General features: G+C 48.9%; 1 protein-coding gene across 1 annotated transcript in view; it reads right to left on the bottom strand.

Annotated features, from left to right (window-relative positions):
• Positions 1–22,864, bottom strand: part of Chlsn (cholesin) — a 106,043-nt gene extending 83,179 nt beyond the window's left edge. Inside the window, exons 1-2 of the mRNA XM_076923471.1 lie at positions 22,730–22,864; positions 18,350–18,479 (exon numbers count right to left, since the gene is read on the bottom strand). Coding sequence (XP_076779586.1) covers positions 18,350–18,478 — 129 coding nt within the window. The 5' untranslated portion in view covers position 18,479; positions 22,730–22,864. The remainder of the gene's footprint in view (positions 1–18,349; positions 18,480–22,729) is intronic.
• Between the last annotated feature and the right edge of the window lie 536 nt (positions 22,865–23,400).

Here is a 23,400-nt window from a genome sequence, read left to right on the forward strand (position 1 = left end):
TGTCAAGGCAACGGCACATTCTGCACTCTGCTGCTGTAGCAACGTGAACTCACACAACCCCAGTTTTGGGAACAGTACAGGGGGTGTGAGATCCTCCCACAACAGCTCCTGCCAGCCCCATCCTGACAGTCACACCCTCGAGATTCCGCCTCCCCACCCCACCCCTGTGTGGGCTGGTCACCTGGAGTTTTCAACAGAATGTAACCAAAGGGACAGAGCCTCCTTTCTAGGGCTGGTTTCTGGTTAGTCCCCTGACCCTTTCTGCTCTCATTTTGCATTTCCTTTTAGAAAGGCTAAAGGTGCCAAGGAGGAGGCAATCCGGCCAAGACCAGCAAGGCCTGTGGCCTTAGCCTAATGCCCTTGAGGACCAGGACCCTTTCATGGCCACTGAGCAAGTGGGAAGCCAATGCCCCAGATATCTGCAGTGACTTAATACACTGGAGCGTTAGCTCACTACTACGTCCTGGCTTGTCTAGCTGACACAGGTCACAGGAGGAAACAATCTTGACAGAAACCTGTGTGCTCACGCAGCAGGGCACACACACAGTAATCGCATGCACACAGCTGACCATCACCAGAGTCTACTGCTTAAAGGAATAGAATGGCCAGTGAGAATGAGCGACCTAGGGCTGCATACAACAGCAAGACTGAGATTTAGAAAGCAGAGCCAAAGTTTAAAAAAAAAAAAAGCTTAATAGACGTCCACCCATGTGCAGTTCACATACAAGCGAAGCCTCTGCGCTGCTTACACGCACTGCTGGAGACAATGGTAGGACGGATGGCCCTGGTCTAATGGCAGCTCTGGCCTTGGCTGGGCTGGGATCACACCGGGTATTTCTCCCCATGCATTTGGAAGTGAGGGGCAAGGGGTGTTGGTCTCCCTGTGTCACTTCTGCTCCAGCACTAACTGGCTGCTATGTTCACATGGATGCTGAGGCCCCACTGCACACCACTGTCTCTGCCCCCACGCCAGGGCATTACTTCTTCAGTAAAACTAAAGGGATTTCAAAGCGTAGACCTCCTTCCATACATCCACCTGCGAAGTCTGAAGAACGGACAAAAAGACACATGATTCGAGTGAGATCAGACAGGCCTGGAAACTTCACAGGAGCAACGACGAAAGCTCTCTTATCTGACAGGAGTTTCAGGGAAGAGTCAGCACCTTGAGGAGAGAGCAAACAAGGAAGCTTGTGGAGACGAGGAGGGAAGGAGAGGCCATGCTTGGCTCTGAGGTACCTAACTAAGCCAAGCCAGCCTCGGGGTCTCTCAAGCTGCACAGCCTTCAAGAGTGTGGGTCCACAGGGTTTTCTTCAGCTCCCCTGGTGTCATTCTGCTGCCACCCCTAAAAGAATACTGTCATCGCAGTCGCACAAAACTGAAGCCTCCTGCCAAGCTCCCAGCAGCTTAGCGCCCCAATACCAAACATGCACCCTGTTTCCCCTCCACTCTGGGCAGGGGAGATGCCCAGGGAGTAAAGTCATTGCCAGGGAAGCATGAAGCCTGAGCTGAGATGCCAGCACCCAGTACCTGTGAGCCTAGGGCTGGAGGATTTCTTTGGCTCAGTGGCCAGCCAGTTTTGCTGAATCAGTGACCTGCAGGTTCAGTAAGGAAATCTTACCTTACAAATAAATAACCATTATGATAAACGAGTCTGGTAAGATGGCTCAGTTAAGGTGCTTACCATGAGAGCATTAGTACCTGAGGTTGGATGCCTGACACCCATATAAAAAGCCAGGCCTGGTGGCATGTTCATGTCATCCTAGCACTGGGGAATTGAGGACAGGAAGATCCCTGAAGCTTGCTGGCCAACCAGTCTAGCCAAATCTATGAGCTGCAGATTCAAGGGAGAGAACCTTCTCTAACTAACTAACTAACTAACTAACTAACTAACATACGTAGAGGGGCTAGCAAGATGGCTCAGCAGACGAATGTACTTATACTTACTGCTGTTGCTGAGGCCCTAAGTTTGGTTCCCAGAATCCACAGTGTGTGGCTCACAACCAACCACCTGTAACTCCAGCTCCAAGGGATCAGACACCCTCTTCTGGACTCCACAGACAGTGCACTCACATGCACACACATGCAAACACACACAACTAAAAATTAAAAATAAAATTTTAATAATAGGTAGAGAGAGATTGAGGAAGACACCCAAGGTCCCCCTCTGGCACACAGAAACCCTTCAGCACGAAATGCATCAGCTTGCAGGAAATTGCTACATAATTCCAGCTGACCATGGACTAAAAAACTGAAACCTTGAGACAAAACAAAACCTTTCTGGCTTTTAAATTCTTTCTCTCGGGTACTCTGTCACAGTGAGGACAAGCCAAGGAACACAATGTGCAAACTGAAAAAGAAAATCAACAGTAAATTTTCTACCCTAGGTTATCATGGCTGCTTCTGCCACTCCGAACTCCACCAGAGGAAGAATCCTACCAGGTAAAGAAGAGCAGCCGTCCAGGAAAGTGGGGCAGCCCTGGTTCTATTAAATAAAACAATAAAGAAAAAGTTCCACATAGCAGTCTCACATCTGAACAAAGTGACAGTTCTGTCCACGGCTGTTAGTTCTGTGGCCATGGCTGTTTGTCTTGAGGAAGGACAGAAAATACCACATATTAGATTCCTGACAAAATATGCTCGGAAAGAAAAACTCAATTTATATGCGTGAAACATCGCCAGCCTTTGTCCCTCACTGCAAATCCACGTTCCCTTTCAGACATGCTGGCGACGTGCACTGGAGGGAACCCAGACTGAAGTAGCCGCACAAGGGCCCAAGGGGCAGCTGGGATGCACAGCCGCCTCGTGAGGCCAATACAAGACGTCAGCGGGCAGAAGCCTGGCATGGCAGGACGCAGCTGGACGCAACTGGCCTTGGGCCAGGAGGGATACACACACCCCACGTGGCTGACTTGGGCCCTCCTCCTCCAAGAGGTAGATGAGACATCTTTCCACAGCAAAGGACGCAGAGGGCAGGGGAGGTGCTCAGTTGCGCCGAGTGCTTGCTGTGCAAGCACCCATGTTTAAAAAGGAGAGAGACTGGACATGACAGTGCACACCTGAAAACATAGTACTGGCAAACAAAAACAGGGAGAGCCACTGAGAGACCCTGTCTTAAAAAACAAGCTAGAGAAGCTGGAGAGGTAGCTCAGCCCTTAAGAGCACTTACTTACTTATTGGTCCTGAGTTCAATTCCCAACAACCACATGGTGGCTCACAATCATTCATAATGAGATCTAATGCCCTCTTCTGGTATGTCTGAAGACAGCTATAGTGTACTCATATACATAAAAAAAAAAAATCTTTAAAACAAAAAAGGTAGACAGCACCAGCAGAGTGACAGCTAATGCCGGCTTTGGGCCTGGCCACACAGGCACGCGTGTGCACTGTCACCCGTGCTCCAAAACAGTGCAGTCGGCAGTCCACTGCCACATGATGATCATCTGTGCACTGATTACTTGGGACGGCTAAACCCAAGCCTAACTTCCGGTACAAGAAGGGCAGGAAGGGCCACCCCAAACAAGATGGAGCTTTGTCTCTTGGTGGATTTCTATCAGGTGTGATAAAAGGAAAGCTGCAGCTAGTAAAGACACACACACACACACACTGGCATATTCACAACATAAACACATATACCCCCACACCCCCCCACAGGGGTGCACATACACACAACACATGAACACATACACAAACATACACACAAGACACAGGCACACACACAGGCCCCCCCCCCCACACACACACACACAAATAGTCATAATCCAGCATGTGAACCACAGCTCTCAGCAGCATCAGTGCCATGGTGGCAGAACAACATGCCAACCCCCAACAAAATACATTTTGGAGCCTCCCAGATGGGCTGACAGGTAAGGCGCTTGCCCCACAAGCCCAACACCCTGAGTTCAATCTCTAGGACCCATGTGAAGTCAAAGGAGACAACTGACTCAACAAAGTTGTCCTCAGGTCACAGGTGCTGTGGCATGTACACATGCATGGGCGTGCACATACATGTACACACACTAACAATATTAAATAAAGTTAAAAAAAAAAATGAAGAGCTGCTCTTGGAGCATCCGAACCAAGATGGCTGTCTTCATAGGCCACCCTTCAGTTGCACTTCTGGTTCCAAGTTCACAGTGTGGACAGGTGCAGGCTGAACTTTAGAGTTGGTCAAGCTTGACTTCCCGAGACTCTTTCACATAGGACCTAATTTAATTTAATTTAATAGTAGCAAATGCATACCTACGGTTCAGCACAGGAGTGGGGGCAGGGCAGAGGAACCTGCCTCTCCTAGGTCAGGAGTAACATGGTTCAGCATTTTAACCTCAACTTCTCTCCACCTTATTGTATTGAGTCAGGGTCCCTCTCTGGGCCTGGAGCTCACCAATTCAGCATAACGAGCCAGCCAGTGAACACCAGGGATTCTCCTGTCTAGACTCCCCAGCCCTAGGGTCCAGGCATATACCACCATGCCTAGCTTTTTATTGGATGCTATGGACCAAACCTAGGTCCTTATGTTCCCCCAGCCAGTACCATCCAGAACGAGCCATCTCCTTAATTTTTTCTTTAAAAAGATACTTGACAACAGTTGTCCCTTCCCTAGTATCCTGATGGCCTTGAAGGAAGGAATGTCAGTCACAGAACCAGCTAGAATACCCACACTACAGCCATTTTCTGCTGAAGAGCCACCACCACCCACCAGCCAGCAGCCTGGGCCAGTTTTCAGTGAACTCTCCATGACCTGGTAGCCTTTCCTACCCAGGGAGAAGGGGAGTGCCTGCCAGGTGGCTCAGTGAAAGCCTGGGATTGGTATGGAAACAGGCTTCTATTTGCATAAAAGTTGCTGCTGATTGCCCTTCTCTGGGCTGGTGACACAAAGAGAGGCCAATGGTAGTGATGTCAGGAGCCTGGAGTGCTCCAGAGAGTGGTCAGGCAGAAACCACTGGAGCAGGGGTGAAGACAACGAAGTGAAGGCCGGGCAGAGCTGAGCATGAGAAGCCTCAGGCCCTGGTGGCTCAAAGAGTCGCAGAGAGTTCAATACCTCCAACCCAAGAGCCTTGTATCCTCTGTCACTGCAAGGCTAAAGGTCTTGACACTGAAGCCTGTATCAGAGCTGTAACTACAGACGGCGCCACCCATGGTGCTGACTGCTGCCACCACCACACAACCTTCCAGCAGCTAGGAGTGCAAAAAGAAGCCACTCCAGTACCTGAGCAGAACAGTTAAAGCTAACTGAAAACCTCCATGCAAAAGGCAATCTTTTGGAACAAGCCTCCATATCTGCCCACCTAGCTCCTGGCCCTGGACATCTGGTGGGCATTGCCCGCACTGAAGGACCCCTCCCCCATTCCTATCTGTAGAGCAGCAGCAGGACTCTGCCCACTTCCCGACAGCACACGCTGTGCATTCTGTGCTCCATGCACACCACCTCACAGGACCTGCCTGACACCTAAGTTGGGCCCTGATGACTTCTCTTCTGAGATGAGGCATGGGAACACAGAGGCTCATCCTCAGTAGAGAGGATGGGTGGGCTCCCATGGACCAGAACAGCAACCCTTAGAGGGGGATGGCAGAGCCATAAGGTAGAAGGAGCAGGTTGTGGCATAGCCTGTGAAGCAAGGCTGGCAGTCACACACCGTGAGAACAGGGGCAGTGAAGTTGCCAGGCTCAGAAACCTCAGCATCACCCATAACTGGACTCAAGATGCCACCTCCTGTGTTCCTCCGTAAAGTCCAGCAGTCAGCAGGATGGCCTGAACCTATTACAAGACCACAGGGCCTACTAACTACAAGGTGCCCGGCTATCCTGAGCACTGGCAGCACTCTTGCACAGGGCCCATGGAATGAGGGTGAGACATTTAGGAAAAGTCTTGACAATCCTTAGCAAGGACGATTGCTACCATTGTTGGCTTGCTGGGACCCAGCATCGCCTAAGAGATGAACTTCTGAGCATGTCTCTGAGGGAGCTTCTGGAAGGGTTGAGGTGGGAGATTTACACTAATTGTAAATGGCACATCCTGGATAGAATAAAAAGCATAAAGTGATGACACGCCTTTAATCCCAGCACTCAGGAGGCAGAGGCAGGAGGATCTCTGTGAGTTCAAGGTCAGCCTGGTCTACAGAGCAAGTTCCAGGACAGCCAGAGCTACACAGAGAAATCCTGTCTCAAAAAACAACAAAAAAAAAGCAAAGTAGAGAACACATTCACCACTCTGCTTCCTGGCCATGGATGCACTGTAACTAGCTGCCCACGTTCCTGCCGCCACGCCTTCCCCACCATGATCCAAAATAAGCCCTTCTTCCCTTAAGTTGCCTTTGTGGGTTATTTCATCACAGCAAGGAAACAAGTCACTAGTATAAAACCGTCACCAGAGAAGAGCTAAAGAAAGCCCACCCACCGTGGAGAGGCCAGCAGCCTCAAGTGGCTTACAGGGGTCCCGATGCCCACCGCTTCCCCACTACCCTGTCAGACATTCTCTGTCATCCTGATGCCACACTCAGGTGGCAACTGGGCATGAAAAGCAGCCCTCATCAAGCTGCCAAGAGCTCCTGCACGGCACCCATGGAGCTTGCTGTTAGCCATTCCCAGAGCTAAGCAAGCAAAGCCAGGCGCAGTCGGTCCGTGCTCTGAACAGCGGGAGATGCGCGCTCAGTTCCTGGGAAAATGTCTTCAAAGCCACAACTGTTTTCCCAGCTGTGGCCGCTCCACCCTGGGAAATCTTTCCATGCCGTTACAAGAATAATTCTGAAATGACTGTACAAACATGCAAGCCTGCGCCCCTCATCCTGGTATTTGAGTCTCCAAACAGGAGAGCTTCCTGGAGTACCCTGTGAGAAGAAGGGTGGTGCCCAGCGCCTCCTGTGAGTGGCAGGGCTTCCCCCACAGACCTGGGCTCAGCTCCCCTGGCTTCCACCCTGACCTGGGAAGCTTCGGAGCCATCAAGAAGATGAACCCACCCAGCGGGCCAGCCCCAGGACACTTTCTACTCTACAGTATGTACAATCTATGGCGGAAAAGTGCTGCACAGCTATGACACAAGACGCCCATCCCAGCATGGAGACAAGACCTGGGAGAGCATGGGCTCATCACAAAGGGGGTCTGGGCACCTTGCAAAGTGAACTGCAAGGATAGGGTGTGGATTCCACAGGAAAGCAGAAACAAAACCCAGCAAGTGTCCAACAGACCTTTAAAACAGTAACACCATGACACACCCACTCAAAGCCAAGACGTACAGCAAGCCTCCAAAGTACAGGCTGGATCGGAAACCTGGGCCAGGATGCCACCCAACTGTAGACAGTTTCCCTGAATGAAAGCTGAAGCCACTGGCCCAGGCCACCCAGGCTGCCTCAGAACCAGGATGTGTTGCACCTGTGCGTCTGCAAACATGACATTTCAGGACAGGCTGCTGGCTCAGGTGTCTAGATGTCACCTCAATCACTTGTTTTGGCAGTTAATCTTATCTTGATTGTCAACTTGATGGCATACAGAATCATCTAGAAGTTGAGCCTCTAACTACAACTCTGAGGAGAGTTTCTAGAGAAACTTGAGAAAGGCAGACACAAACTGAACGGGGGCAGCACATTCCCATGGATGGGGGTTCTGGACTGAATAAAACGGAAAATTCTAACTTGGCACTGGCACTAATCTCTGCTTGCTGTGTATCTAATGTGACCAGCCATCACACAGTCTCCCCCACTGTGATGGACTGTTCCCTTGGATTCAAATAAGCCCTTCCTCCCTTAAGTTGCTCTTGTCAGGTATTTTGTGAACAAGTTGAGAGAAGAAACTAATTCCCACCCTCAGCCTAAAAAACAACAGAGTTCAAGGGTTGGAGAGAGAGACAGCTCAGCAGCCAAGAGGGCACAGGTTCAAGTACCAGCACCACATGGCAGTATACAACTCTCCAGATAGATATAAATTGATCGATCAATCAATCATACATAATGCATGCATGCATACATATGTATATACATACATATATGTACGTAAGTACATACATACATGCATGCATACATACATATGTATATACATACATATATACATACGTACATACATACATACATATATCCACACAGGGATAGGGATAGAGACATAGATTCCAGTTCTAAAAGTGTGATCAGCTGTGCTCTGGTCACAGACAATGTCACTGTGACAATCCTCAGTGTGAAGCCTGAGGCTAGCCACGCCTAAGAAAAAAATGACAAAAATGATAAAACATACAAACATTTTTCTTGCCAAACTTTTCCATGTTTTTAGTATTTTTCAATGGGCTCGTTTTATTTTTAAAAGGGGTGGAGAAGCTTTGTTTTGAAAAAATTTAAGAATGTCATTGCGCTGGAACTGGGCTCAGTTGGTGGAGTGTCTAAGCATCACCAGGCCCCAGGTACCATGCTTCAGCACTGAAGAAACTGGATGAGGAGAACCTGGACAGTCCACGGGACGGAGCTCCCAGAGACCCCTGACCTACCCAACACAAACAGACATTCAGCGGGGGTTCTAGGAAAAGATAGGACAAGGATCAGGAGTTCTAGGTCAGCCTTGGCTATGTGAGACTGTCACACAAACAAAATGAAAACAGGGTCAGCAGGTAAAGTACTTGCCGAGGAGGTAGAAGGACCTGAGTCTGGATCTCTAGAACATACATAAGAAGCTAGCCATAACAGCACACACTGGCAATGCCCGCATGCCTACAGTGAGATGGGAAGCAGAGGCAAGAGAACTTGAGAAGCTTGAGGACCAGATGGCCAGACAGGTATACATAGTAGTGAACAAGAAAATCTGTCTCAAAAAAGATACACACACACAGAGAGAGAGAGAGAGAGAGAGAGAGAGAGAGAGAGAGAGAGAGATGCCTAGATCTATTTCCTTCATAGCGAACTGCAGCAGGCCCTCTTGAAGAATCACCCCAGGCAGGACAGGCTTTTTCAACAGTTACTTCACCAGCACTGCCCAGTGAAGGAGCAAGTTCTGCCCCATGCCAAGGCCTCTGACATCATTCTCTTTCCACAGAATGATCTGTGGACTTCTTGAGGGGAAAAGACACAATGATTTTGTTTTTCATCTCTTTTTGTCTGGCTTCAGGACATGGAAAACCCACTTTATCAGTCCTAGCTCCTAGAGACCCAAAACTTCTAGGAACCATGCTCATCACGGGGTTGGTCCTCGTTCCCCACTGCACAGACTGCCTAATTAGAGCCATAACCTTACCTTCAACACTTTCCCTCTATTTGATCCCACAAGATGAGAGCATCTCCTCACCTGCCCTGAAAGCAGAGTGCAGCCTTTTCCCATCAGCACCTCCTACATTCAAAAGCTGGACCCAACACACATACTTTTCTTCTAGGGGGCAGGGGTCCAGCCCCAGAGCAGGACAGTGACTGGGCCCAGGAGCCACAGAACACCTGGGATGAGCCTCTCTCTCTCTTTCATATTCCTTGCTGGCCAAATTCCCCTGCCTGGAACTTCTAGGATAAACTTTCTTATTTTATTTTCTGTATGGCGGGGGAGGGGTGCACAAGCCATATAGAGTGTGTGATGGTCACAGGACAATTCTGCTGAACCAGTTTCCTCCTTCCATCTTTATGTGAGATCTGAGATCAAACTGGGTTGCCAGGCTGGCAGGACAAGGGCCTCTACCTTCTGAACCTTCTCATCTCCCTCATGTTCCCAGCTGTGTGCACCGACCCTGGAGGCTGGGGCTCCGTCCCTCATGGTTTATGTGGCAAACATTGGACCAACTAAGCCACCTCTGCAATCCAACGTCATCCTTGTGACATTGCTAACCCTTCAGTGTGTGCCATGTGAGCGCACTCCATTCAGTCTGGATATCTGACAGTCTTTCACAAATCCCTCAAACCTCACTTGTGCATTTATTATGAAGCCATTGCGTCTTGGGCCCTGCCCTGTTGGACAAGTCGCTCCCTTACTCCACCTTTCCCCTCTACCTGCGGCTCCCCTCTCCTCCTCACTCCCCTCTCACAGGTCAAGTCAATTCCGCCCACCTGCACGCCACATTCTCATGCTCTCTCTGGCCGTGTTTTGCCTTTGATCTCACTCTGTTCATTTCTGATTCCATAATTGTACTTAACTCCCAGGATTTCTATGTGATTCACCAACCTTACCTCCTCTTCTCTCGTCTGCTGGCTTACAAGATGGTTCCCTTCCTGACATGGAATGTGTCTTTCTGCTGTGGGGCTCTATGGATTTCCCTGGCCCACACAAAATGTCTCAATTGGCCTTTCCACTTAGTGAAGATGGGACAAACCTGGGCGATGTACCGAAAGCTGCTATTAGCTCTGGAATCCCACGTCCACTTTAAGTCTTGAATATCCCCAGGCCAGAAAGAAGCTAGAATTCTGTGATCCACATTTGTTTTTAAAGTAATAGACTGCTGGATGCCCCACAAGAGAGCAGTGGGCTGGGCTGTAGCCAGGGCACACCTGCATCTTGTAATACACACTCCAAAGACAAGACTGACACTGGACATCTGCAGTCCCTTCACTCAGGAAATGGAGACAGGCCAGCCTGGGCTAAAGAATAAAACTGTGAGGAAGGGGCCTGGGAAGATGTCTTAGCTGGTAAAGCACCTGTGCTACAAGAATGGGTAGCTGTGTTTGGATCCCAAGCAATCAAGTTAAAAAAAAAAAAAAAAAAAAAGCATGGCTGTGCATGGGCCTACAGGCCTAGCACTGGGTATGTGGAGAAGGAGAGCTAGGATTTGCTGGCCAGCAAGTCCAGCCAGTCAGCAAGCCCTGGGTTCAGTGAGCGATCCTGTCTCAAAAATAAGATGAAGTATGATCGAGGAAGACACCCAGTATCAACCTCCATACTCGACGTGCACACACACCTATGTGCACACACACGAGTGCTCACACACAGATACCCAGTATCAACCTCCATACTCGACGTGCACACACACCTATGTGCACACACACGAGCGCTCACATACACGAGCATGCACACACAGACAGCTAAAAGAGAAAATAAATCTGGGTCTGGTAATGCACATGCCTCTGTGATCCTAGCACTCAAGAGGCAGGGTCAGGTGGACCTCTGTGAGTTCGAGGTCAGCCTGATCTACATACCAAGTTCCAACCCAGCCAGTGAGATCCTATCTCAAAAAAAAAAAAATAATAATAATAATAAAATAGAGAGAAGGAAGAAAGGGAGGAGGGAAATGGGATAGATTCCCCTGTAACTGGAAAACAGGAATACTGATATATGCACACGCACAGTGCCCAGGCTGGTGTGTGGCTCGCGCTCCCCACACACAGTATGTGAAGGCACCACAGCGCCTCAGGGAGGCAGAGGCGGCCCTGGCCATTCCTCAGCATTATTTCTCTACTTGCTCTTTTTTTTTTTGTTTTGTTTAATATCGATCGTGTGCAACTCAGGAAAAACAACAAACATTTTCCAATTACCTTGGCTGAGTTATTCTTTATCAGGCATGAGGAAGCCCAGCACAGAAACATCACCCCGGCTGACCAAGGCAGACGCACTCGAGCAGCGGATACATCAGGAACACAACCACCTTGCCTCGGGGATGGGGAGTGGGTCCTGTTTTCTTTGGAGCGGAGTGAGAAGGCAGGCTTCCATGGCAGTGAGAACAGCCAGCCGGTCACCAGTTCCTCCACAGACCTGACCCCAGGCTGGTGCCTGAGCTTGGGCAGAGGCCAGTGAAGTACCTACCTACTTGCTCCAAGTGGGACTAGTGGGGTAGCCCGGTGGCCATCCCAAAAAGCTCCAGGAGAAAGAGATAAAGATGACACATAGGTTTCTGAGACAAGGTACATTAAACTTTAACACAGGAATGGGGATGTGGCCTGGTTGGTAAGATGGCTGCCTAGCATGCTCAGGGTCCTGAGGTCCCTTGCCAGTACCATATAAACCATGTCTGGAGGTGCATGCCTTTGACCCCAACACTCGGGAGGCAGGGTAGGAAGAATTCTGAATTCTAGGCCAGCAAGTCCCCATCTTTAAAAAAACAAACAAACAGACAAAACCTCCATGATCCAAATAGCAGAAAGAGAAAAAAGGGAGATGTTGCAGGCACAAATCCATCGGATTTGTTCATGGGTCATGGGGAAATCACACAGCCACTGGTGAGAATATACTATATTAAGAACTAAATGCACTTGCGTGTACCACCCAGCAACTGCACCCTGGCACTAACCCACAGAAACAAAAACCCACAATCACAAACACTTACGTCAGTTTTAGTGACGAAAGCAAGGACCACAGAAGCCCTTGGCTCTGTACATGGGTGAGGGCTGAGGGGTCAGCTGTATCTTGTCTAGTGGCTATGGGGGTCAGCATGTGCACTCAGACTGCACAGGAGCACACTCACACAAACACAGCACATGTCCCTGTACCTGAGCAAGCTCTGCAGGCTTCCCAGTCCCTCAGGTTTCATCACTGTGGGCCCCGACACAGGGCACTATCTGTCACAGTAGGAAACCGGGTGAAGGGGGCTTGGGGCCACCTTCTGTGAAGTTTTGCAACTTCCTAAGAATCTACCAGAATTTGAAAAAAAAAAAAAATCTCTTTTAGAGAAAGGCAGGTGAGCCTCTGGTGGCACCATCCTCCCTGCCCTTTCACCCCACCTGGCAGTGTCACTGCCAGGGAGGCATGGCGTGTCCCAACACAGGAGTTACACAGTTTTCAACCGTCACTACTGCCCATGGGCAATGACCCAAGTTATCCTGGGTTGGGCCAGCTCCACGGTGTGAAGGCAATGGCAGACAGGCTACACAGACACTGGTTTCCTTGCAGGCCCCAGACATCATTAATCTATGACATGCCGCACACGCCTGTCCTTGGCATCCACCAGAATTCAAACACTGTGCTAAGCTCCGCTGGGGTTTCCAGGCAGGATTCCTTTAACTTGGTTTGTATTCACTTAACCCAGGAGCTGCCACCAGATCGGTCAGCAGTAGCCTCCCTAGAGACAGAAGAGGCTGGTGATCCACAGGCCCTGGATGGCAGCTTGTCTCCTGTGGGCTAAGGAGGTGTGTCTGATCTCAGGAGTGCAGCACCCTCTTGGTGTTCAGTGCCATCCATGCAGACACAGAAGCTCCTGTGACACTGCTTGAAGCCCCACTCAGACCCCACATCTCCCAGTGAGGCCTCTGCAGTGACACACAGCTCTCATTCCTTCCCACCACAGGCCAGTGGTCAGTCCTGTCGAGCTGGGAGAGATGTAGCAAGACTGTTCCTGCTACTGAGCCACACTGGGCTGTCCACAGTTAAGGATCCAGGGATGCTATAAGGCAGGACGCGCTGCCGGCACTAGCACTCAGCACAGCTGGGTGCAGGCTGGAGGGCACAGGCACTGGACAGATGCAGCCATAGTGGGTAGAGCAGGTAGGTGGGAGAGCATAGAATGCCCCAGTGAGGAGCTGGGGGCCAGGTTCACCACAGAGTGCATCATGAGCATACACAATACCCTAGGTTCAACCCCTAATACTATACAAAATAAAATTAAAAATGGATTCCATTATTTTAAAAAAAATAAATAAATAAAAAAGTAAAAGCTGAGCAGACATTTAGCCAAAGATAATTTATGAATGGACAGTGACTGGAAAGACGGATGTTCATAAAATACTACGTAAATCTCAATGAGAAATGCACACACTTCTTTGTTGCTTTTGCTTTGAATTTCTCGAGTAGAGTTTTGATTTTTTTTTTCCTTCTTTGGAATTTTCTGATTTTTTGTACTGTGTGTGTGACTGCTTATAGGTTATTTTTATTTGCTTTTACTTTTAGTATTTGTCATTATTTTTCCAGAATTTCATACATGAGTACTATACTTACATCACTCTCACCCCACACATTCCTGGCCCCAGCTCCTCACCTTGTATCCCCCTCCCTCTCAACTTCATGACCTTTATTACTGTCACACATGCTCACAGAGATACACATGTATGTATATATAAGTACATTCCGCTGGGTCCATTTAGTGTCACTCATATATGTATGTGTTTAGGGATGATTACTTAGGGTCTGGATACTTCTTAGGGGGCTCACCCGTGGAGACAGATTCTCAGGTAACACAGGGTGGCTTCCAACTTGCTTCGTAGCTAAGGATTGCCTTGGGCCTCTGATAGTCCTGCCTCCACCTACTGGGATCTGTCGGGATTACAGGGTTACACCACGTTTGGTTTGTGCCATGATAGGGATGAAACCCAGAGCTTTATGCACACTAAGCAAGCATTCTATAACCCAAGCCAGATGGAGTCCTTCAAATAGAGCTGTGCTTCTCAAGTGAGCACCAACAACCTCATACACAGCCAGCCCCGGTGGCTCATGCCCATAATCCCAGCAACAGGGAAGCTAACACAAGAGATTGAAACAACAAAATAAACAGTCAGCCAGTAAGACAAGAGCATGCCTACAGGAGGGGCTATAAGTTAAAACACTTATAGCAAGGGCTGCCACTCAAAGAGATCATGCCCCTCCCCAGTCCTCCTGCTAGGTACACGGTGCAGATACTCTGTCACAGGTTCCCAGACACACCACCACAACATGACACAACAACCCTAGTGCTGGAATCTCCTGGAGAGATGACATGCAGTGAGACTCACGGTGATGCCCACAGCACGTCCCCAAGACCTAATCTAGAAATGGGCCAAAGGTCCAAACCCAGTACCCAATTAAACAGATGTGTGGGGACCACGCAGAGCAGACACCTGTAGCCACTGAGGACAAAACAAATACAGAGGACAGTGAAGCCAGGGAGCAGAGCAGAGAAACAAGACTTTCCACAGCAAGGCCCAGAGGAGCCCACACAGCCTGGTGTGGAGATCGATGAATAAGACTCTAACCGTTAGTCCAAAGGTTAGTGGCAGTACTCAGCTTCTGACCACTGTCTATCCTTAGACAAGTGATATGGTTCCCAGGCACTGTTAGAAAGACCAGCACTACTTACCCCCAAGGAGTAAAGACAAAACCTAGGCCGGACAGTCACTGTCTTAGCATGTCTGGGAGGAATTTGGGCAGACTCCAGGACATAAAGTTCCCAAGTCCTTCTGGATGGCTTCCCAAGAAACCACAGGCTGAATGCCCAGATGATGTATGTGACTTTCTAAGGCACAGTCTAGCGACCAAGCCAGCAGCTCTGATGGCTTCCATGCAGCCTGAGCCCCATCAGGGAAGACCCACCATGGATGAGAAAGGTGCCCCTGGGGACCTAGATGTCACGGGTTGACTGTTCACATAATCTTTGTGGGGTGTTCCACTTTCATCACGTGTGATAGAGTCTGTTGCCTGCGGCTGCCCTGCTATGTCTAAGGTTTTCCCTGACGTTTAAGTCTTTATTAGCAGAAGAAACAGCTCAGCTGAGACCCCTCCAGCTGGCTCCACTCACGACTGCAAAGCGAGTACTGCACCATCATCTTAGCCCTAACCACAGCAAGTTCTCAAAAGAGCAAAACGAACAACAAAACATGCAGCCTGACCAGTCCTGGTGTGGGACAGGGTGACTGTCTCTTCATCCAGCCTGACCAGTCCTGGTGTGGGACAGGGTGACTGTCTCTTCATCCAGCCTGACCAGTCCTGGTGTGGGACAGGGTGACTGTCTCTTCATCCAGCCTGACCAGTCCTGGTGTGGGACAGTCTGCTGTCCACATCTGACCTCTAGCCACCAGCCTTCACCAGCATTCACAGTGTGATTGCAGAGAGACAAGGAGGTATCGTCAGAAACACAGCCACCTTCCGGCTTGCCCCACCTCAAACAGGTGCCAGGGAAGCCCAGCCTGAGTTCTATCAGTCCTTTCCTTGTCCTATCAGCACAAGCACTTCCTATAGCTTCATCCACATCTTCTGCTTTAAAAAGTCTGGAAGGACTAAGGCAGAGGTTGGGGCCTCAGCTCCAGGAAGGGCTTCCTTCAGCAGACAAAGATGCCTGTGGTCCAGAGCATCACTAAGAGTAAGGAATTACTGTGAACTCCAGGACGAGGGAGGCAGCAGGGCCAGGGCCTTCTCAGACCAGCAGCCATGAAACTGGAACTAGTCTGGTGGAGTGTTTTAACTCTCTCCCTATGCAGGGATATCACAAACCACCCACTCCTCCAGGGCCTTGGATTTAGGGCACCATGCAAGTAGGGACTCGGGCAAAGCACCCACACACTCCAGGCCTCAGCACCAGGACCCAGAGGGCCATGGTCTAAGCAGGCAGCAGCTCCACAGATCTCAGAGCCCCAAGTGGAACTTGGGTTCCATGGAAACCACTCCCCAAGGGGCAATGAAGTTCCCAGCACTTGGGGACACTTGGGCGGTCCTGGCGCAGGCAGAGCACTGAGCTGTGGGAAATGGCTGTGCAGGCCCTGGGAGTTCCCCACACTGACACTTCTGGGAGGACAATGGAGTGGCCCAAGTAGGGACAAAGGCCTCTTCCCTGCTGCACAGTCCCAAAGTTCATTTAGAGCCACAGGGAGCCAGGATTGGACTAGCATAGTACTTTTCCACGAGTTCCCAGGTGCTGGGATTGCCGACTGCAGGCCTTACTGCTCATCCTTCTTGAATGATTAGGCTTGGCTCTCCCTATTTTTCCTCTAAAAGAAAATATGCCTGACAAATCCTTCTTACAATTTCCCATGAGAGCCAAAGGAAGAAATGTTTTTGTCCACAGAGATCAGCATTCTTAAGCAGAGAAAGGCCTCATTCTGTATGCAGGACTGGCTTTCAGAAATACAAGAAGGGGACCTAAGGACCTGAGTCCCCAAGCTACAGTCCTAAGTCACAGTGGCCACAGAGAAAGGCTGCCTGCCAGCCAGGGACTGCACCTAGCCTTTTCTCTTGCTTCCACTCAGCAGGAATGTGGCTGCCGACCTCAGGTGCTCAGTGCCCTGCCCAGGCCACCAGAACGTCCCTGGCATGGAGGAAGGCAGTGCACCCAGGCCTCAGGGGACAGCCCAGAGCTCCTGCCTCCAGACACCTATAGCCAGAAAAGCAAACATAGCCTGTAGCTCCCCTGCAAACTCCAGGCTCCCAACCAGACTAAGATGTAGCATAAGAAAGACTTGACTAACATATGCCTGGTTTGGGGGGGGTGGGGGTGGGAACAATGCACAGGTGGTTCCTCTCGAACACCATGTTCCCTGCAAGTGTGTGGACAACCTGAGGAGGGCTGGGAGGCTGAGATGGGGCTATGCAGTTGATCCGTTGCTAAGCACAGAAAAGGCCCTGGGTTCCATCCCCCCACACGGTGGAATAGAAAACGCCTGGCCAGGTGTAATATCCCACACCTATAATCCCAGCACTCAGGAGGATGCAGTGGGTTTGCAAACTTGAGGCCTGTCTGAGCTACATAATGAGAGAGCAAAAGGTCCCACAAGGCCCAGCCATGGGATCATGTGTGCGTCTGAGCAGGGTTTATTTATTAACTAATAAATCTGGAATCTTAGTATCTGATGGTGTCTAGAGGGCTGTAAGCAGCTGATATTAAAGGTGACTGACTATCAATGAAAGAGTTTAATACCTAGAACTTCGAAGGTAACAAAAAGATTTTAAATGTTAAAATGTAAATGCATCTGTGGCCAATGATACGGTCCAGCATGTAAAGGAGCTTGCTGTTAAGCCTGATGGCTTGAGTTCAATCCCACATCAGTGGAAGGAAAGAACTGAATTCTGTGAGTTGTCCTCTGACTTTAACACACACCATGAAGGCACACGATGCATACATAAATAAATGTAAAAAAAAAAAATTTTACATTTAAATGTATCTGAATACTGCATATACATGGCAGATACATGTTAAATAGGGTGAAAAACAAATCCAAACAATAGTTAGCATCGTTCATATCCTCTCTCAGTGAGTACTAAAATCTATCATTTGGGCCAGTAAGATGGCTCATGGATAAAGGTGAGTGCTACCAAGCCTGATAACCTGAGTTTGATCCCTGGAACCCACAGTGTGGAAGGAGAAATCTGACTCCCTCTAGACATGTATTGACCACCAGACCAGTAGCATAAGGTACAAGGATACATACATACATGAGTAAATAAACATGATTAATTTTTTTTTCCATAAAGCATGAAGGGCTTTGTTTGTTTACTGGTGCTGGGTCAAAAGGCAGGCCTCCCATGTACCAGGCAATGCTCTACTACTGAGCCATGGCCTGGCCTCTAGACTTGAGTTTTTTAGACATAGGTTCCTGGGCCACACCCCAGGCACACATCAAAGAGAAAAGCTTTCAGAGAATACAGCTCCAGACCCCAGACTCTTCCCTGGCCAGGCTGGCCCATTACAGTCCACAAGAAACACGGGCAGCCACGCAGCAGCCACGTTCCTGTCTCATAACACTTCAGGTAGCACCAAGCAAGCCATGTGTGACGCTCCTCGAAAGCCACTTACCATGGGGCCGGCCGCCTCCTGGCCTGGCCTAGCTTCAGATGCCCTCGGCGTCTCCTCTGCCGGTGTTGTCTTCTGCTTTTTACTCTCCTTTCCTGTCCCTTCCAGACCTTTTCTCTTATGTTTTGCCATCCTGGAAGAGACGGTGCAGGCTGATCACCGGCAGGGAGGAAGAGGCCCTGTCCCACAAATGGCTGTGTTGTCAGAGTGGAGACAGCGCTCTCTCATTATAACACAACGGAGCTTTAAAGAAAGTAAGCTAACCAGACAATGGCTGCTGATAAAATGCTTCCTGTACAACCAGGAGGACTTGAGCCCCAGAATCCATGGGGGAAGAAAAATCAGCTGGTGATGCCCACCTGCAAAGCCGGGAAAGGGAGTGTGGAGACAGAGGCATCTCTTGAGCTCACTGGCCAGGCAGCCTAGCAGAACTGTTGAGCTCTAGGATTAGTGAAAGACTATGTCTCAAAAAATAAGAAGGAGCCGGGCAGTGGTGGCACACGCCTTTAATCCCAGCACTTGGGAGGCAGAGGCAGGCGGATTTCTGAGTTCGAGGCCACCCTGGTCTACAGAGTGAGTATCAGGACAGCCAGGACTACACAGAGAAACCCTGTCTCGAAAAACCAAAAAAGAAATAAAATAAAATAAAATGGAGAGTGATAGATTCCTGATGGTCCTCTGCACACATGCACTCACATGTTCCTGCACACACGTGCACACATGCATGAACACACACACACACCAAACTTATAACATTAAAAGAAGATCAAAGCATATGCTGCTGTGGATCCAGCAATGGCCACTGTCTTCCAAGAGGTCCCCTTTAATATGGATATCTAAATTTTTCTTTTTCCTTGATTTTAAAACAAGGTTTTACTAAATGACTCAGGCTGGCCTCTTGAGCTTACTCTTCAGCCCAAGTGGGACTTGAACTTGTGAGCCTACAGCTTCCACTAGGGCCGACAGGCCTGGGCCACCGTACCTGAGGCTGTACTTCTAACTGAGGAGCAACACTGCACGGGAAGAAAGAGAGTGATAGCCAGACACAGTGGCACACTCTTCTAACCCCAGCACTTGGGAGGCTGAGACAGGCGGATCTCTGGATGTTCGGGGCTAGCCTGGTCTACATAGGGAGTTCGAGGACAGCAAATATTGTAGAGAGACCCTATCTCAAAAAAAAAAAAAAAAAAAAAAAAAAAAAGATTAACCACAATGACATCTTTACTGACTGTCATCAGGTTCCAAAAGTAGAAATCTGCATATTCCTTATTTAGTACATATTAGGGGGCAGTTCCATCATCTCCAAATCTAGGCTAAGTCACACTAAGTGCCACTGAGAGGCTGAAGCAGGATTGTCACTAGCTCCAGGCCATCCTAAACTACACAGCACATCCTAAACTACTGTCTCTCTGCACAAGATGGCACACATCTGTAATCCCAGCACTTAGGAGGCAGAAGCAGGAAGAGCATAAGATGTTCAAGACCAGCCTGGAACTCAAAAGTGAGAATTTAAAAACAAACAAAACAAAGCAGAAAATGATTATAAGGCTGGAGATCTTTCTACCTAATGGTAGAAAGAAAGGTCACAGATTCAATCCCTAGTACAAAAAAAGAAAAGGAAAGAAAGGAAAAGGAGGAAGATCAGCATAGTGGGAAGGATGGGGGAGATTTAGAAGTCGTGAACACCCCAGAGAATACATCTGCAGTCATATAACCCTCGTGTGTGATGCGGTGAACCTGCAGCCCTGTAGCCCAGGTGGCCGGGCATCCCTGTCCCATTTGGACAGTCACTGGTGACGGCCGCACACAGAAATTATATTATACTATTCTAGAATCAGAAAACTCCAAGCTCTCTCTATTTTTTTAATTAAGCCTCCTCCATTAAAAAAAAAAAAAAAAAAAAAAAAAAAAAGAATATTTGAAGCCAGAGGCTACAAATTTCAATTAGCAATGTAATAAGAAATCTTAAAAGAAGGAGAGAATGTTGACACAGGGACACTGAAAATAGGGGTGGTGACGCCAGCCAATTACCTCGTTAGAGAAGTAAGGAAAGTTCAGCAAATATTTACACACCGCTTAGGAGAGAAGCGAGGCCTGCGCTCACCCTGGAAGTTAGCATTAAAAAGTTAATCAGGAAGTCTATTTGCAAAAAAGAAGAAAAAGATGGTTCTATGTTACAAGGTTCTAAGAGACAGCAATTCAAGACTGAAGCAATGAATGCTTGTTCTAGCGAGCATCTGCGTTTGTTTGCGGTCAGGTGACTTTCAACAAGGGTGCCATGACGATTCAAAGAGCAATCTATCCACTAACAGCTGGGGGACAGCTGAAGAGCCATGAAGGGAAGTGAGTATGAACCTCAGAACCAGCGCAGGGTGGACCAAGCCCCACATGTAAAAGAGCCAAGCCTAACACACTTCAGTTTTTTAAGACAGGGTCTCACAACATAGACCAGGCTGACTTTGAACTCACATATCCACCTGCTTCTGCCTCCTGAGAGTTGGGATTAACAGGCATGCAAAACTGGATTCAACAAGCCAGCCTAAGATTGTTAGAATTTCCAGGGATGAACCCTCATGGCCCTAGAGAACACTATGGTCTCTCAGATAAAATACCAATAACTAGATAGTCTAAGGAAAAATAAACTGGACTACCTCATAACTAAAAACTTCTGTCCTTGGGCTGGAGAGAGGCTCAGTGGTTACAAGCTTTTGCAGAAGACCCAAGTTCAGTTCCCAACACCCATATCAGGCAGCTCAAAATTGACTGCAACTCCTAGCCCAGATCCAACACCTCCAGACACACATAAACACAATTAGAAATAGAATATAAAGGTGCTGGAGAGATGGCTCAGAGGTTTGGAACACTTTCTACTCTTGCAGAGGACCTGGGTTGTTCCCAGGATCCACATGGTGGCTTACAGCTGCCTAGAACTCTCCTAGTTCCACCTTGAATCTCACCAGAGGAGAGGCAAGATTACAGATTCACTCCACTGCATCCAGCTGTTTATGTAAGTCCCAGGAATCGAACTCAAGTCATCAAGCTTGTGTGGCAAGTGCTCTTACCCACTAGAACTCCAGTTCCAGGAGATCTGATGCCTCTTCTGACCTCCATGAGATCCTACACACACATGCCATTATACACGCATACACTCAGTTTTACACATATACACAAACACACTGAATTAGCAATTTTTAAAAATTAATGAAAATGATAAAACAAAATTTAAAAGCTTCGCGCAGCGAACAGTGCCAGGGATTAAAGGTATGCATCCCCACCACCAGAGAACTCTGGCAATAACATGATAAAAGAATTTGGGTGCCAGGTGTGGTGGTGTACACCTTTAATCCTAGAGCTCAAGAAGCAGAGGTGGGAAGACGGACCTCTGTGAGTTCAAAGCCAGCCTGGTCTACAAAGGGAGTCTAGGACAGCCAAAGCTTGTTATACAGAGAAAACTTCTCTCGAAAAACAAAACAAAAAACAGACAAAAGAATTGGTGGGGGAGGGGAGGCAGCAATATGGCTCAGCAGGTAAAGAGGTACTTGCCACTGAGCCTGAGCAGACACTGAAGAACATGAAAAGATGCCCAACTTCACTAATCCTTTAGGAAATGAAAACCAGAGATACTGTTTCATGCAGCAACAAAATAAGAAGAGAAACGGCTAGGGGTTCTCAGTGGGTAAAAGCACTTGCTGTAAAATCTTGACAATATGAGTTTGATTCCAGAGATTTACATAGAAAGCTGGATGCAGTCTATGACTTTGTAATCTTGCCTCTCCTATGGTGAAATGGGAAGCAGAGACCAGAGAATAGGCCTGGGCTACACACTGCAGCAGCAGAAACCAGAAAGACTATGCCTCAACAACTCAAAGGAAACACACTCCCTAATGTTGCCTCTGTAGTACCTAAGACCACTAATAAGAGATCTTCTCCAGTCTAAAACTGGACTCCCTAGATCTGGGATTCCTATTCTGTCCTCAGTTTCGTTCCAGAGCCTTGTGTGACACCAATACATAAAAGGAACTCAAAGAATCTTTTTAAAAGAAGAGTCTTATTTGGAAGACATGGCTGGATCTGAGCTAGCAGCTATTTTTCAGCCTCAGCCTCCAGGATACTGAGACCAAAGCTATGTACTACCACACAACTAACTTGTAAGAATGGGATACACGGAAGGACTGTTGAGTGTATGGGTGTGTGGGTGGATGAGGGGTGTGGATGAATGGATGGGTGGGTGTCCGGCTGGCTGGGTGAATGGGTAGGTGGGTGGCTGAATGGATCTCTGGAGATCCACGGGAGGGCTGGGCAGAGACCTACAGCTGGGCCCAGGACGCCGTCCCCCCAGGCGGCTGCTACCCACTTCCCCGCCAGCGCTGGGTGAGCACGCACCTGAAGCTCCCACTCTCGCACACCTCTGACACGCGCCTCCACCACCAGCTCCGCAGGTTCCGCGCCGTCCCGCCCTCAGAAGATCGGCGCTATCCATTGGACCGTGTCTGCGTCCATCTTCCAGCCAGCCAATGGCCGCCGCATGGGCGGGCGCAGTCCTGGCGCAGGATACTGGCGTCATCTCTATGAGCTGAGAGCGCAGGCAGTTGCTAGGGCAACTCCCGGTGGCGTGGGCACTTGCGGCCGAATTCTGGCCGCCGATGCTGGGCTGGGCAGATGAACACCGCTCAGAGAATTCCAGCATAGTAAAGCTAGTAAATGCGTGGAATGCTGGGCTTGGAGGTGCACACCTTTCTTCCCAGCCCTAAGGAAGCTGAGGCAGGAGGATCAGAAACTCGGGGTCTTCTTGAGATTCATAGAGGCCAATGAGATGGCTCCGACCGTAAAGTGGCTTATTGTAAAACTTGATTACATTAGTTTGATGTCCAGGATCCGTAAGTCGGAAGGAAAACCAGTTCCCACCAGTTGTCTTCTGACCTCCAAACACACACACACACACACACACACACACACACACACACAAACTAAGTAAATAAAAACTTTTTAAATATCAAGATTTGGGAAAGGACAGAAGCTGAAAAATGAAAGCAAAAGAATAGTGTGTGCCATTT

The sequence above is a fragment of the Arvicanthis niloticus genome, chromosome 24 (genome assembly GCF_011762505.2).
Source record: "Arvicanthis niloticus isolate mArvNil1 chromosome 24, mArvNil1.pat.X, whole genome shotgun sequence".
Taxonomy (NCBI): domain Eukaryota; kingdom Metazoa; phylum Chordata; class Mammalia; order Rodentia; family Muridae; genus Arvicanthis; species Arvicanthis niloticus.